General features: G+C 38.7%; 3 protein-coding genes across 3 annotated transcripts; 2 read left to right on the forward strand and 1 right to left on the reverse strand.

The window, feature by feature from the left end:
• Positions 1-368: 368 nt before the first annotated feature.
• On the reverse strand, positions 369-5349 carry GCK72_000596 (uncharacterized protein; the record flags this gene model as incomplete). The annotated part of the gene is made up of 12 exons (XM_053722577.1): positions 369-493; positions 1088-1514; positions 1565-1780; positions 1829-1873; positions 2139-2207; positions 3299-3557; positions 3607-3797; positions 3844-4011; positions 4059-4352; positions 4791-4908; positions 5076-5204; positions 5255-5349. The coding sequence occupies 12 exons, from the start codon at positions 5347-5349 to the stop codon at positions 369-371; spliced, it is 2136 nt and encodes a 711-aa protein (XP_053591222.1).
• A 2109-nt stretch (positions 5350-7458) lies between these two features.
• On the forward strand, positions 7459-10815 carry GCK72_000597 (uncharacterized protein; the record flags this gene model as incomplete). The annotated part of the gene is made up of 9 exons (XM_053722578.1): positions 7459-7479; positions 7525-7644; positions 7715-7798; positions 7850-7943; positions 8000-8078; positions 8461-8757; positions 8819-8932; positions 8980-9628; positions 10747-10815. The coding sequence occupies 9 exons, from the start codon at positions 7459-7461 to the stop codon at positions 10813-10815; spliced, it is 1527 nt and encodes a 508-aa protein (XP_053591223.1).
• Positions 10816-12084: 1269 nt separating this feature from the next.
• GCK72_000598 (uncharacterized protein) lies at positions 12085-12599 on the forward strand (the record flags this gene model as incomplete). Its single annotated transcript, XM_003109291.2, has 3 exons — positions 12085-12243; positions 12295-12437; positions 12485-12599. 3 exons carry the CDS (start codon positions 12085-12087, stop codon positions 12597-12599), a joined length of 417 nt encoding a protein of 138 aa, XP_003109339.2.
• Positions 12600-14883: the final 2284 nt, after the last annotated feature.

Below are 14883 nucleotides of genomic sequence, written 5' to 3' on the forward strand. Positions count from 1 at the left end.
GAAATATATTAACGAGAGGTAGTTTCTTTATAGCTTATGCGGGAAAATGGGGATTTTTGAACAGGGGGCAGATATAAATATCACAAGAAACAAAAACCAAATATGGCATATTAAATATTGAACAGGATATCAAGAAAAGTGAATGAATGGCCTAGAAAATCGAGAAAAGTTCACATAAAGTTAAGTTAAAATATATTTAAAAAATGATTGAGAAAATGTTAATTTAAACTGAAAAAAAAGGCGAATAAATAACCCGTTTCCACGGAGTACCTAAACTTCTCACTTTCAGAAAAAGAGAGATTTCGAAAGAGCAGATATGTATCATCCCGTGAATATGTTTCTTTGGTTTCTGATTTTAACTGTATTCATTATCCTAGTGCAACATCAGGTGCATAATCACACATTGTCTGCAGAACAGTTGCATACATTCCATTCATTCGCTCCTCGGTGATGTCATGTCGGAATAGTGCTCCTGCCCAGAGGGATAGTTGATCTGAAGCTAGCTTGTCGTTAAAAAAATATTTTCATGGAATAATGTTTGGATGTCTGTGAGTTCATTTCCATATCGAAAGAAGTTCAAAATTCGGTCTGAAACCCGCTGAGAACGAGCGGCCAAACAGTTTGAGAAGTATTCATATAAGAAATTGGAGAACTGGCTCCTTCATCGGACCATAGGGTTGATGATTTCGCACTTATATGAATACATCTCTACGATACGCACTAAAACAAGGATTCCAGCCTTTATAAATAATAGTTTGAGAAGTAAAATGTTTTTTTTGGAAGTTTCCATCGTTTTTTCTATCATTTTGCAGTATTTCTATCAATTTTTGATGTTTACTATCAAATTCATTGGAAGAATACAATAAAAATGAGCGAAAATAGCGAAAAAATAGTAAAAAACATCAACATGGCTGAAGTCCAATTTCTAGGCCACCGAAATGGCCAAACTTACCTTCCATCGCTCTCCGTGGGTTTCAGGCCGAACTTTAAAACTCTTTCAATATAAAAATGAACTCATAGACACACAAACATTATTATATGGAAAAATCAGAGTTGATCTTACAGTTTTTCCACCTTTAAAATATACCTCTAAGTTCATATTTCTGGCTGAAAAACTCGCGAAGCATGAGGCAAACGAGCTCGAGAACTGCTTGATTCGGTTTAGGCAGACTCAACCGAACCGTAGTCCACAACTGTCTAGCGTCCGTCCGATATTTGATCATCTCCTTGTGTATTATTTTGAACATTCCTTCCATAATAACAGGCTCATCAAGGGAATCCAATAATCGTATCAATGCACTGTAAAGCATATAGGAAGAGGCAATAGTGCTCATATCATCTGGATTTCCAGTTTCCAATGCAGATCGAATTCTATTAAACACTGCATTGTCCAATTCTTCTTCGATATTCAGTTGAGCAGCTCCACGAACTCGGAGAGCCATCACAAGACGATAGACAACTCGAGGAACATACGGAGGGCAGTTGTCAGATGCCAAATTGTCAGAAAAGTCATCCTATAACAAATTCGAAATGAAAATAATTTCAGAGTTTGGAAACAACTTACAAAATCAATAAGATTCACTTCCTTCTTAGGCCTAGCTGTCAAAAGTTTCTCTAGTGTGCTTCCAAAGCAAGAATTATTATAAACAGCAGTGACTGGAATAAAATAATCTCGTCCGTTTTCCAAGTGTAACACCAGGATCTCTTGAAGTTGTCCATTCCGCAACACATCTTGAATCCGTCGGACAATGTCAGTGCTAATCGATACCGTAAGACTGATCTGAAATATATTTATTCAAGTTTGAGAATAAAACTGAAAAGTAGTTACCTCCATAGAAGATCCTTGTGGTATTTGGTAGTGAGTAGGCGTCACCTGAACACAAAATCATCGTTTTGAATGAATTTGAATGAATACTCTCGAAAAGGAATAGAGAAGAGAAGGGGGAAGCTTCAGAGAAGATCTTTATCTCCAACCGGAATACTGTCTCGCTTTTTCTTTCTGCCATTCTTCTCCTTTTGTTCTTTCTTTTCAGTTAATCAACTTTCTTTGAGACGACTGCGCAGTACAGTAATTAGATAGTCATCTCTTTCTCTTCTCATTCCTTTTCTAACTGTAATATGAAAAAAGTTCAACTTACCATCAACCATTTCTCGCAAATCTCTTGATTATTCCTTGCGTTTGGACGAACTTTGAACGAGAAGCGCACCTGGAAATAGGGAGAAAAAATATTTTTTTTGGGGAGGAGGGGATGTTATTGACACAAAAGGAGATCATATGAGAGAGATCGAATTGATCATCGTTTCGAATAAACAACGAACGATTTTCAGTGTCAATATATGAAATAGAGGGGATTTATGGGAACTCGATATGTAGTCGGAAGTTGAGAGGAAGTTAGAGGGCAGAGAGATAGAGAAACAAATCGATTCACAATGGATTGTATAATCGTGAGAATGTTTTGTATCGGTTGAATATTTGTATGAATTTCGCCTCTCAATCTTTTCAAGAGCTAGAATTTCGGCTATTTCATGTTGGAAAATCCGTCAAAATTTGAAATTTTCCAGCACACGGTCTCCCACACTGGGAAAAAGAAGTGCAAGAAACGTGAGGCCGATTTTTTCACGTTTTAATTCAATTATTTTATTATTTGCACTAAAAATGCAATATTTTTTGGTTTTGAGAAGTCGCATTCATGAAAAAAAGTGTCCCATCCATCAGAATTGTAGAAAATGCAATTATCTATCTTATAAGCCAGAAAACATGAATTTCGGTCAAAAATTGACTTTTTTGAAACAGAAAAACAGATTTTCAGAAAAATGAGTATAACTTCTTCGGCAGAAAACATTTTCGAACAAAAATTGCACTTGATTTACTTGAGGATGCTCTGAAACTGTTACAATATGGCTGAAAATCTCATTTTTCTGAAAATCTGTTTTTCTGCATCCATCAAAAAAAGTTAATTTTTGAATGAATGAATGAATTTTTGATTCACATTTTCTGGCTCATTCGATAGATGATTTAATTTTCTACAATTCTGATGAATGGGACCTTTTTTCATCCATGGCGACGTCTGAAAACCTAAAAAATACTGCATTTTCAGTGCAATACCTGAAAAAATCGGCTTCACATCTCTTGCAGTTCTTTTTCGCTGTGTGGGAGACCGTGTGCTGGAAAATCAGCCAAAATTTGACGTTTTCCATCTTGTAAAGCGAGTTCTCAAGCTCTACTAAATTACAAAAAGCTTTCGAGATTTTCCCTTCTGACTTTTTCGATTCCTGTTCATCTTCTCCTAATTCTCACCTTAGACTTTCCAACATTTTGCACAATAACACTCCGCGTCTTCGGCTCCAAATAGTTGACAATTCCAAAATCGACTTCATTCAAACTCAATTGAACCTGAGGTAATTCTTCATTTGCTCGTCGATCGGCTTCTCTGATCGCTTCCTCGTAAACACTGTTCGCCCCGCTCTCGTTGATCTTTTTCACTTTTAAATTGAACAACGCACGAACTGGTTTGTGATCCGAAATCGTGATCGTCTCCACACTTTCCATCGGTTGTCTGGAAGCAAAAACTGAATTTTATCGATTTTTTTGGCGAAAATTCTTACATTAATTCCAATCCAACTTTCGAGTGCTTCGTAAAAGTCAAAATCCGATCCGTCCACGCGGGTACTCTTCCCTTTTCACTCGTATCCCATGTATTCGTTCCACAATCGTATTTGTAAGTAGGTCGGAATGGTAGACTATCAGGTTCTTTGAAATCTTTGAATACCGTTCCATGTGTCATTTGCTCGCGGAGCTAGAAATTTCAGTCCGATCAGGGAACATTCGATAGATAAAGGTACCTGACAATACTGAAGTAAATCTGCGAATTTCTCACTAGAAGCTATCCGCCGTACATCTTCATTCGACATTTTTCCGTCAGTATTCAGTCGATAATTCAAATCTCCAAACCAGAAAACGACGTCGTGATCATACAAACACATCACGGGCACTTCTAGAGGTCGGTCTCGCTGAAAATTAGACAATTCTTATATTTTCATTGAAAAATGAAACTAACCAATCCCTCTTGCTGACTCCTCGGATAGAACACAACATCATTATAAATATCTCGAAAATCTTGATTCCTTCGTTCCAATTCGTTGTTTCCAGCAGCGAAATGAGCATTCACAAAGCACACCCACGTATCGTTCATCTTCATCGATATCGCCGTTCCGCCCTTGTTTCCCAACTTGTTGACGAGCACCGAGATTCCAGTTGCCACGTATTTCACGTTGATGTCAGTGACACGGACTTTGCTGTGAACTGATTGGAATACGATGACGAAGATTCCAACGAGTCGCATCGAACCGATCTGCAAAATTCGGTTGATTGGATAAAAACTGGAAATTGTTTGAAGTTTTTAAAGGAATTAAATATTACGAAATGTTTTAAAAATTTGTCTAATTATACCAACATTTCAGCTAAAAATGTGCAAATTTCTATCCGAAATCTGAAAATTCATTAACTTTCAGATCGAAATAATGTCAAAATTAACTATATATCCAGAGGAAATTAAAGTAGAATTTTGAATTTCAAGATTTTGGATAGAAATTTGCACATTTTCAGCTGAAATTTTGTTATAATTAGAAACATTTGATAAAAATCGACTGCACTCATTTAAAGTCTAGAATTTATGTGAGATTTCCAACGGTAAATTTGAAAAAAAAGTTTTTGAACATAATTTTTTTATTAATTCGCTCAAATTTTTGTGATTTCGTGCAAAATTTTCAATTTTTTCTAGATAACTCACCACATTAAAATGTGTTCGTCCTCCTGGCAGTGAGCTATGAATCGCATCAGTCCATCCCTCCATTTTCTTGGTGTTGTCGATAATGTAGGTTCCGACGGATAGGTCCATTTCTTGTAGACTTAAAATATTGGAAATTTTAAAAGGAAATATCAAATTTATTACCATTTTCTTGATGTTTTCACAATTTCTAACCATGTTTTCAGTTAAAAATGAAAATTATCTTATCAATTTTTGCTTATTCTTATCATATTTTCATAAAATCAATTCATAAACAAGTATGCTTACCCAACTGCATAAAACTCGGCGACATCTTCTCGTTTCTGTGAGAACCACGTTGGAAACACCGATTGTGGACTCTTTCCGTTCACGTTGAACGTCGAAACACAAATTTTGACATCTTGGAACGAGCAGAATCTGAATTTTCACAACTGTAAACTATTAGATTCAAATTTTCAGTCACTCACTTATGCATCCATTCTCTCATAACCTCATCAACTTTTGCATCTCTTCCCTCTATCCAATTACATCTTTGCTTCGTGTAAAACGTCGTCGTCGCCATCGTCGCTTTGTTTCGGAAGAGACGTTTCACGTCGTTCGCGACGCTTCTCTTCCGGTTTTCTCTGCAAATTGCGGGAATAGTTTCAGATTTTCAGTTGTAGGGATCGATTTGATCAGAACGGGACCGATTGATAGTAAAATCCTAAAAATTGTGAAACGTGATGAACAAACATAGGAAAAATACGACGGTGTCGGTATGTCTGCTTCTCTCTTCTCTTCCCTCTGTTTCTCGTCTTTTGGGTACGTGAGTGTGTGTGCGGCATGAGAGAAAAAGAGTGAGATAGAGAGAACGGAACAAAATGATTTTAGTGTGCAAACACCACACTGAACACCGTATTCTTCTCAGGTACCCCTTTTCAAACATTTTATGAGTTGTTTATATTCAAAACGTTTCCCTTTCTCCCATTTTTGATGATACTGGAAACATGATAACTTGTGTTTATTGTTGAGAGAAGAATCGAAGAATCGCATCGATGACGTGTTAAAAGAAGAGTTCTGTTCTCGGAGAAGGAATTTGCCATACTTACAAACCGGACCGGCGCGTAACTCGCGTCAAACTCAGTATAATGAGCTCAAGAATATAACAAAATGTAGATCTCGATGAGCTCTACGTCTTTGCGACAATACGGGCCCCGGATGGCTTTACGCGAAAAAGACCAAAAAAGTCTCTCTAGCCCGGCCCGCGGTACATTAACGAATAGCCACCCGGCCCGTATTATATCAAAGACGTAGAGCTCATCGAGATCTACATTTTGGTATATTTTTGAGCTCATAATATTGCGATTGAAGCGAGTTACGCACCGGTTTGCAAGTATGGAATTTGCAGATCAAAATAGAGGCGCCCGGCATCGAATTGAGAGATTGAGTCAACACAGTTCGGATCAATTGCACTTGATATCTTCCTCTTCGTTAATCGTTTTTCTCTCTCAATTGTCACGATATTTGGCGGATTCTCGGATGATTCTGAACCTAAAAACTTCTGAAAACCTTCTTTTAAAGATATTGCATTCAACTTTATTCTCAATAAAAAATAGTGGAGATTACTTTAGCCATATTCTGGAAAATGTAGCAACAATTGAAAAATTGAGCACAGAAAAAGATAGAACGAACCCATCTCTTCTCCGTTTTTTCCAACCAACCAACCACAAAAGCTAAAAGAAGGAAGCGTAGAAAAGTAGTAGTATCCTTCTTCGTCTACCACCACTACCAAAAAGCAACACACACCCATATATGGAGTAGAGACAGAGACGAAGAAGAGAGGAAAGAAGAAGAAGAAGCTCGCTTCAATGTCGTCGTCGTCGTCGAAGCCTTCTCCCTGCACACATCAAAATTGAATAAAAGGGACAGGGAGAAGAGGAAGAGACGCAGAAAAGTGGAGAAGCCTAGGGTAGAGCTGCTGTTGCTGATTGTGACATAGCGAGACGACGAGATCGATTTGTGAAAGAAGAAGAAGGAGAAGCTGCTGCACACGCACACTCACTCACACATCTCAGGGCTCTCGGAGCTCTCTCGGAGCCGTAGAAACTCTGTAGAGTTAGAGAAAGAGAGACGACAGACTGCTCGATTATCGGAAATCATTGGGCTGCAGGGGACCCGGGGCGCCCTCTCTCGCCGCCTGCGCTGTTGACTTTGCACGTCTGCGTTTCAATTCAGGAAGCCACGCTTCGTGTCCATCGTTGTCAACGCTCAACACCACACTCATAGCACTCTCATTCGCTCTCACTCTCCACACTCCGCTCACATATACACACATAAGCACCCTCCTCTCCGCCCACCACGCACCCCAGCAGCCCTCATCCCCCGGAGGAAAAAGGGGAGCGAGCGAGAGAGCGAAAAAGAGCGAGAGAGAAAGAGAAGGAGAGAGTGAGAGAGAGGCAGAGAACTAGAGATCAGGAGCATTTTGGCCTTACCATTTTTATTATTTTTCATTTCTATCCATCATCATCATCATCATCATCATCAACATACTCGTCATCTGATCCATATGCCACGTGGCAAACTTCTATTCCGGACTCTATAGTCACTTTACAGAATCATTTTATTCGGAGGAGAGAGAACAAGAAGCTGTCGAGCTGGTTGAGACACGTCGCTCTCAAACCCCGCATTTTGTATGATGCCACCGTTGACCAAGGTATCATCATTACCGTAATCTCCCAGCCAACAGCAACTGTTTCAGATCGAGGTGCTCGCGAAGCGAGTGATGGAAGGTGCGCAACTCAAAACGCACAAGTACTTCCGAATCGCTGTGCCTCACGCAATCACCGGTCAACAGTTAATAGCGTTGGTTCTAGAAAGAGTGAGTTTGAGATTTGTGCAGATTTTTGTTTATGAAAACATTCTAAATTTGAAATGTTACATAATTATAGGGCGCCCCTGACGACGAAGCGGAAGCGAGTCACCTAGCGAGTCTACTCCTTCATCATGGCTACATGTTTCCAGTCATCGAGCATGTGAGTCTTTGTCATTCTATGACATAACTTATATCATTTGCACAATTTCAGGGTCAACCCTTTAAAGACGACGGAACCCTCTACAGGCTACAGAGGCCGTACTTTTGGCCGTCACAGGCTGAACTTGTGCCTGATGTAGAATACGGTAATTTTTGGATTTTTTTTTGAATTTTAAAGTTTTAAATAAAATTTGATATTTAGCTATATACCTCAACAAACGATTGCTGAGGAATGAGCAGAAACACGGGTTAGAAGAAGATGAGGTGGAATCGTTCAACAGGTAAATTATTAAAATAATTTCTTTTTTTCCAAATTCTTCTCCAAAATACCGTAATCTGAGTATCCAGATCTTTGATTTTCAGAAAATTGTACGATTTTCTTATGACGTTCTCCCTAATCTTAGGCGATATTAAAAAAAGGTCTCAGTGACGAAAAATGTCAGAATGGATTAGTATTTTTATTACGATTTCCCTAGGAAATGTTAGATTTTAATTGAAATAAAAATAAATCTATTTAAAATTGATTACTGTATTTATTACTGTAGCATATTACAGTAAGAAAGATAATTCCAAACAAAAAACATTCCCAAACCGCTCATTTTCTAAATACTTGTTATTGCACATAGTGTTATCCCCCTCCTTCTAATCTGTAATTATTTTCAGACTAGCGGATGTTCTCGCACATATGTGGGCATTCATAGTTCAACAATCGGAACTTCAGCTGAAACAGCAGAAGGAGAAGAAGAAAGTTGATAAAGTTGTGTTCGATTCGGAGGAACGAGCGTTTTGGAAAATTCGAAAACCTAGTAGGGGTGGCCCGAACTTTCTGGAGGATCCGTATATGAAGACTGAGAAGAAAATACGACGGCAGAATGCACAAGGCTATCGATGTTTGATGGATCGATTACGATTCGCGATCAAAACGAAACCCTGGCTGAAAGCTTTGAAAGCTTCTGATACGTGAGTAAAAATTAAAACGAAATTTCGTAGCTGAAACTGAAACTCAAATATAACGTTTCAGAATGGTGACCTGGGTAGATCAACGAGCAGAATTCGATCCTTTCCTCCACCCTCCCCAACCCTCGAATCCATGGATAAGTGATGAAGCTTCCTACTGGAACCAACCGACTGATACGTAAGTTTTTCAATAAAACCGGTAGATCACATTTCCAACTTTTCCAGATCAAGCGCCGAGATTCCTACTGAAAAACGGGTAAAACGATGGGGTCTGTCGGTTCAAGAACTCGTGAAAGATCCTATAGGACGACAAGTCCTCGAAACCTTCCTAGAATCCGAGTTTTCTTCTGAAAATATACGATTCTGGATAGCGATACAAGACATAAAGTATGCGCCGAACGAGCAAATCTATCAGAAGGCCGAACGGATACGAGAAGAATTTCTGGCTCAAGGAGCACCTGCACAAGTGAATGTTGACTCGAGGACACTCGATCAGACCCTGGATTGTATATCGAAAGCGAAGGACGCGTCACAGATGAGATTCGCTTTTTATCATTCAGAAGAGCACGTCTTCACACTGATGGCGAAGGATTCGTATCCGCGATTCGTGAGGTCTCAGATTTACAAAGCCGTGTTGACAGCCGCTCAGCAGCACGGAACGAAACGATTGGGTTGGCGGAATTTCGTCTTCAATATGGGTACTACTAAAAAACCAACTTCCAGTAAACCAGCAAAGGCAAGATTTTCCAGGGTGATTATATGTATGAAAACTTTGATTCTCTCTTCAGCCGCAAGATTCAATTGGAACGTGTCAAGCTCTACCGAAACAACTCTCTTCAGACTCGTTGCCAGTTCGGCAGGCTCATGGAGTCAAGTGAGTTCTTCTTCAGCTTTTTCTTCTCTGACTCAAAGTCTGTTGACCAAAGTTTCAAGATACGAAAACCCATATGACCTACTTCTCAACCCGTTTTTTTTCTATTTTTCTATTTTGCAGGCCGGATCCCGAATGACGTCATCCCTTCTTCTCTCCCCGTTTTCTCTCTTCTGCGTGTACGTACGTGTCTGCGTCTCTCTTTCTCTCTGTACATTCTTTTTTCTTCATCAATTTTTTCTTTTTTCATCCTGCTCTTCTTTCTCAGCAACCAAATCAAATAACGGCCATCAAAAAACACCTAGAATTCTTTTATCAATTACCGTAACCCTCTAATCAACAAAGCGAACCCCATTGTCATGTCCAATATCAAAAAAAAAGTCACCCCACTCTCAAAAATCTCGAAACGTTCTCCTCCTTTCAGCATATTTTGAATTTTCTGAAACTGTCTCGTCCCCCCGAAAAATCGATCGATAGTACATGTAATTCCAGTCCCTCCTCCCTACTAGTCCATAATCTGAAAACCACTCCTGCCAGCTTCTCATCCCACATAATATAGTCATTTCTAATCCGTTTTTTCTCATCAAAGCGTGTACAAAAATGTTATATTTTCTCTCTAATCAATCAGTTTTCGTTTTTTTCTCCTCTACAATGTTCTCCGTCTGCTTTTTTGGCACTTTTTCTCCCCCAATCGTTTTTAAAAGTATCTGTAAGGTACCGCTAGCGTATTTAGGTGTTTCAGCCTAACTTATTTACTAAATGATATCCTTTCTCTATTCGAAAAAAGTGGTTCTTTTTTGCACCAAATATCATTCATATTTTCTCTCTTTTTCTCTTCAATTTTCTCTCATTTCTACCTGGTGTAATTGTCTCGGAAAAATCAAAAACTTTCAAAGACGATGTATGGAATTGTTACATAATATATTAATGTGTCTGTAGATCATTATTTTTCAGCTTTTTGTAGGCGTTGATGATTAATAAACTTATTTATTCTGATTCTTTTCTGGGGTTTTGTTTCAAAGAAAAACAGGTTCTGAAGGTTCTGAAGAAAACGGATTTTGGAATGTAAAAATTAAGAAAATTGTCAGAATTGTTATACCGTGGAGTTGACAGAATTTCAGATATTGGAAATCGGGAAAAATTCGGAACAAGTTATTATGAAGATTGAAGATCTAGGGAAATTTGACTGAAAACAGATAAAAAATTCTAATTTACATCAGGAACCATGGCGATTAACCATATTGGGAAACAACTCTGAACAAAAGGGATATGTCCCCAGTTGAAGAATTTTCAGAAACAAACATGCATCACTTTCCGGATATCGAAGATTTACTGACAAGAAAACAAAGCGGAATTCGGAAGAAATATAATCCTCCTCTTACTGAACAAGAAGTTGGCCAAACAGTTCAGAATGCCTACAGTATGAAACAGTAGTAATTAAAATACTGCGGTATACTGTAACTTTGAGAAAAACCTGGATAAAATATTTCTACCGAAACTCCGCCCATTCCCTCCATCCAAGTGATATTCAGAACTCAAAGTTTTCTGGATTCACGTTCTTCAAGCACTGATGCTTTGAGATGAGACATCTCACCACACAGAGGTTTTCCGCAACAATCGGAAATGAATTGAGAACCTGAGAGACGTCAAATTTAGAAGACATGAGTACTACCCGCTTTCGGAAACGAAACTACGTGTTCTTCACAAAGGAAATCACATCTTACAAGTGATGAGAAGTTTGTCAAGACGACGCATAAGTGGGAGGAGCCTAATAAGCTTCACGTCTCGATTCCGGTTATAAACGAAGACACAGAATCTTGAACTATTTTCTGATTTCTGTCAGTGAGCTCAAATAGTTTCCGATTCCATTGAGCTTCGACTTTTCTCATTTGAAGTACCAGCTCGGCACAGTTCTTACAACTGCGCTCCACCGAAATGCCCATGAAAAATGTATCATTTCTCTAAGTCGCTCAATTTCACACACAATTTCCTTCGGTTTCGGTAGAGCGCGGTTGTAAGAAGCGTGCTGTGCTAGTATTAACCAAGCAATTTTACTAGAAGAACACAAAAATAATTAGTTTAATTAGTGGACTCCACCCATTCACTACAAAATACAACTATTCCGAACTCCAACTGTTACCCAACTTCCACTTCTACAATAACCCAGTCACCACGACCCCATTCAACTTCAATTATCCACAGTGAACGCATCAAATATCTCAGTCGATTTAATGAGTCAATCCCAGATTGCTCTTCACCACTCTATTCAAAAGTTGGCTCTCTTTCTCAACCTCTTCATATTCCCTTCCCCGACAAAACAATGAACAATACGTTCACTGCAATTACTGCTGACAGCCTGTGTGAGTTCCCACCCACTTTCAAGTATCGTAACATATGTTGCTTTCTCTGTTCTGGGGGAGCTCATTCCTCTTTATTCACACTTCTGTTGTATTCTGAACATGACTTCCTCTTCTTCTTCTTGTCCGGAGTCCAATTTCATTCGGATTATCAGAATTAAAGGTGCGAATGGATCCGAGAAAATGCTGGAAATTCCAGCGAAACTCGATTTGGAAAGACCAAAACGACCGAGAACAGTGTTCACTGACGAGCAATTAGAGGTGAGATTATTAAACTTTAAAAAAAATAAAAATCCTGATTTCTATATTCAGAAGCTCGAAAAATCCTTCAACGATTCCGGATATCTGAGCGGTGTCACCAGAGCGAAACTAGCAGAATCCCTCGGTTTGAAAGACAATCAGGTCAAAGTTTGGTTTCAAAACCGGAGAACAAAGCAAAAGAAAATCGAATCCAAGTGAGTTCTTTCCCAATAAAACCAATTCAATTCTCACAATTTTCCAGAGAACCAGTCAAATCACCGATCGAAACTACGAAAACGACTGAAAACTATTCAAACTTCTATCAAAATTACTGGAGTGCCGCTGCCTTTCTCTCCAACAATGCCATTTCGTCATAATCATTCTCTCTTTTTGATAAAAAGGACAATGAAAACTCACTTTTTACTGATAATCTTTGCCTTTTGTCGCCTCGATTCGGCACGCTTTCACCTCTTTGTTGTATTCTTGTCTTGCCGACTGAAAAATTTAATAAATTTGATGTATATTTTTTACTTTTTCGATTCTGAATCAGGGAGAAAATTGTGCAAAACGTAAAACAGTTTTATCATTCACGATTAGAGAAGTGTTTGATAGGCGTTGAGTAAGAAAAAACGCAACAATTTGTAGTTTTTGAGTCAGAAAACGTGGAGATTGGATACGGTAAACGGGTGATTCGCTTTTCGAAGCCAAGCAGTGTCTTCTCGGATTTTTTTTGCAATCATCATTCTTATATATAAAAGACAAGTGGTGTTTGTCTGTTTGTCTGAGGCACTGTCCGCAGCGGTTCTGGAAAGAGAAGAGAAACTGAGCCAGTGGGCAAAACCGAACTGGCGTGCTTTGGACAACGACCGCCGCATTAGACCTCTCGGCCATGCGGGCACATTCGAAAGTCAATGACCACGTGAATGAAGAGAGACCAGCCGGCTCAACCGCCGAAGGCGGGGGAGACAGGCTGGTTAGGAATAAAAGTGATTATTTAGACGCAATTTCTACAAAAAAGTGAGCAATTGATCTTCGAAATCTATTTGATTAAGGATAAAACAAAATTACAATTTATAAAAAAATTAAATGAAAAATAGTCAATCTTACTGTATTTTTAAAGGTGCATACCCACCTTTCTTCAATGGTCCCGCACCGATATCACAAAAAATTTCATTTTTATCTTTTTTTTAAAATCTTTTTTTTCCAATTTTTCGTGTCTTTTCTCCAAATTTCTTTTCGTTTTCTGATTTGTTTTCTATTATGTGATACAAAATCGTATCATATGTATGTATGTATGTGGTTTTGACCAAAAAAGGTGACACTGCTGTACGATTGGAGACCGCCGATCATGTTTTGTCATAAGAAAGAGAAAAAACCAGCAATGTGTTCACCTTTTGTACGATTTATAGTTGAAAATACATTATTTTTCTAGAAAAATTCGAAAATTCTGTTTGTAAAAGAAATGTAGGAATAAAAGTGTGTCTTTGCGTGGATTTAGCTCTCAACATCTTCCAGTAACCCAGCGACATCGTGGCTCTTTTTCTATTTCCATGGGAATTTCCTGTCCCGAAAACTCAAAACTTTGTGTCGCTTCTCTTGTTTCTGCTTCATTCGATAATACAAAAGCATACTTGTTAAAGCCTTCAAAAAATAAAATTTTTTCAATTTTTCATCGAAAATGTGACCATTTCTGATGATTTTTCAGAACTTCTTCCAATTCCGAATGATAGTCGAAAAGTTGACTTTTTCGAGAAAAAATTCGAAAAAAAATTCAAAAAAGTTGGAATTTTGAACTTTGGCGCCAATTTCCCGGGCCTTCGGGCCGAGCCGGGCTTTGATTTTGCTGGCAAGGCCCGGGCCTTGACAAGTATGTACAAAAGTAGTTCTGTCACCACTTGAACGCTCCTTGAAAACATACTCTCGATCGTTTTGTACATATACCAGTAATCCGCTTTATGCAGTTCTATCTTCTAGCCCTCAGACCATTTATTCATAATTTTGTTTCCTATGTTCCAACTGCTTTTATTATTATTCATAAATTCATAAATTCATAAACACACGTCATAGTTTTGGACCTCCCCGTCTCCAAATGAGTCACCTCAGTAGTTGTCGCCTTCCGAACTATTGTATTCTACCTATTCTACCTGGGGTGTCTTCAACAATCATCCCTGCGTATTTCATTTCTTCTCACTATTTTCACATGTTCGATTACTTTCTCGATCGGCCTCTCCTCCTCCTCCTTTTCCTCCCACAAGAGGGTCGCGTCGTCTCGCACGGGAGACTCAAAAAGTGAGTGACTGTATGCATTGAGAGAGAAGCAGACCCAAAAGAGACTCCTTTTCCTTACGGTGCCGGGGGGCCCCCCGACTATACTCACCTTTTCGTACCAGAGGACTGTCTCGTCTCGTCTTCTCTCCGTCTCTCCGGATTTCCTCGATATACAGTTCTCTCTCCTCTCTTTTGACGAGTCAAACCAAATAGCCATGGGCGATTCGCGCAAATTTTGCCTCCCTTTCCCCTACCTTCTGTTCTCTAACTAAAAGTTTTTCTTCGAAACCTTCTAAAAAAGAAAAAGGACCTTCTAAAAACCTAATTTTTGATGTCTCCTCAATATATTTTTCTCATTTCTTTTCATCCAATTTTTCAATGGTAAACAAGTGA

The sequence above is a fragment of the Caenorhabditis remanei genome, chromosome I (genome assembly GCF_010183535.1).
Source record: "Caenorhabditis remanei strain PX506 chromosome I, whole genome shotgun sequence".
In the NCBI taxonomy this organism is placed as follows: Eukaryota; Metazoa; Nematoda; class Chromadorea; order Rhabditida; family Rhabditidae; genus Caenorhabditis; species Caenorhabditis remanei.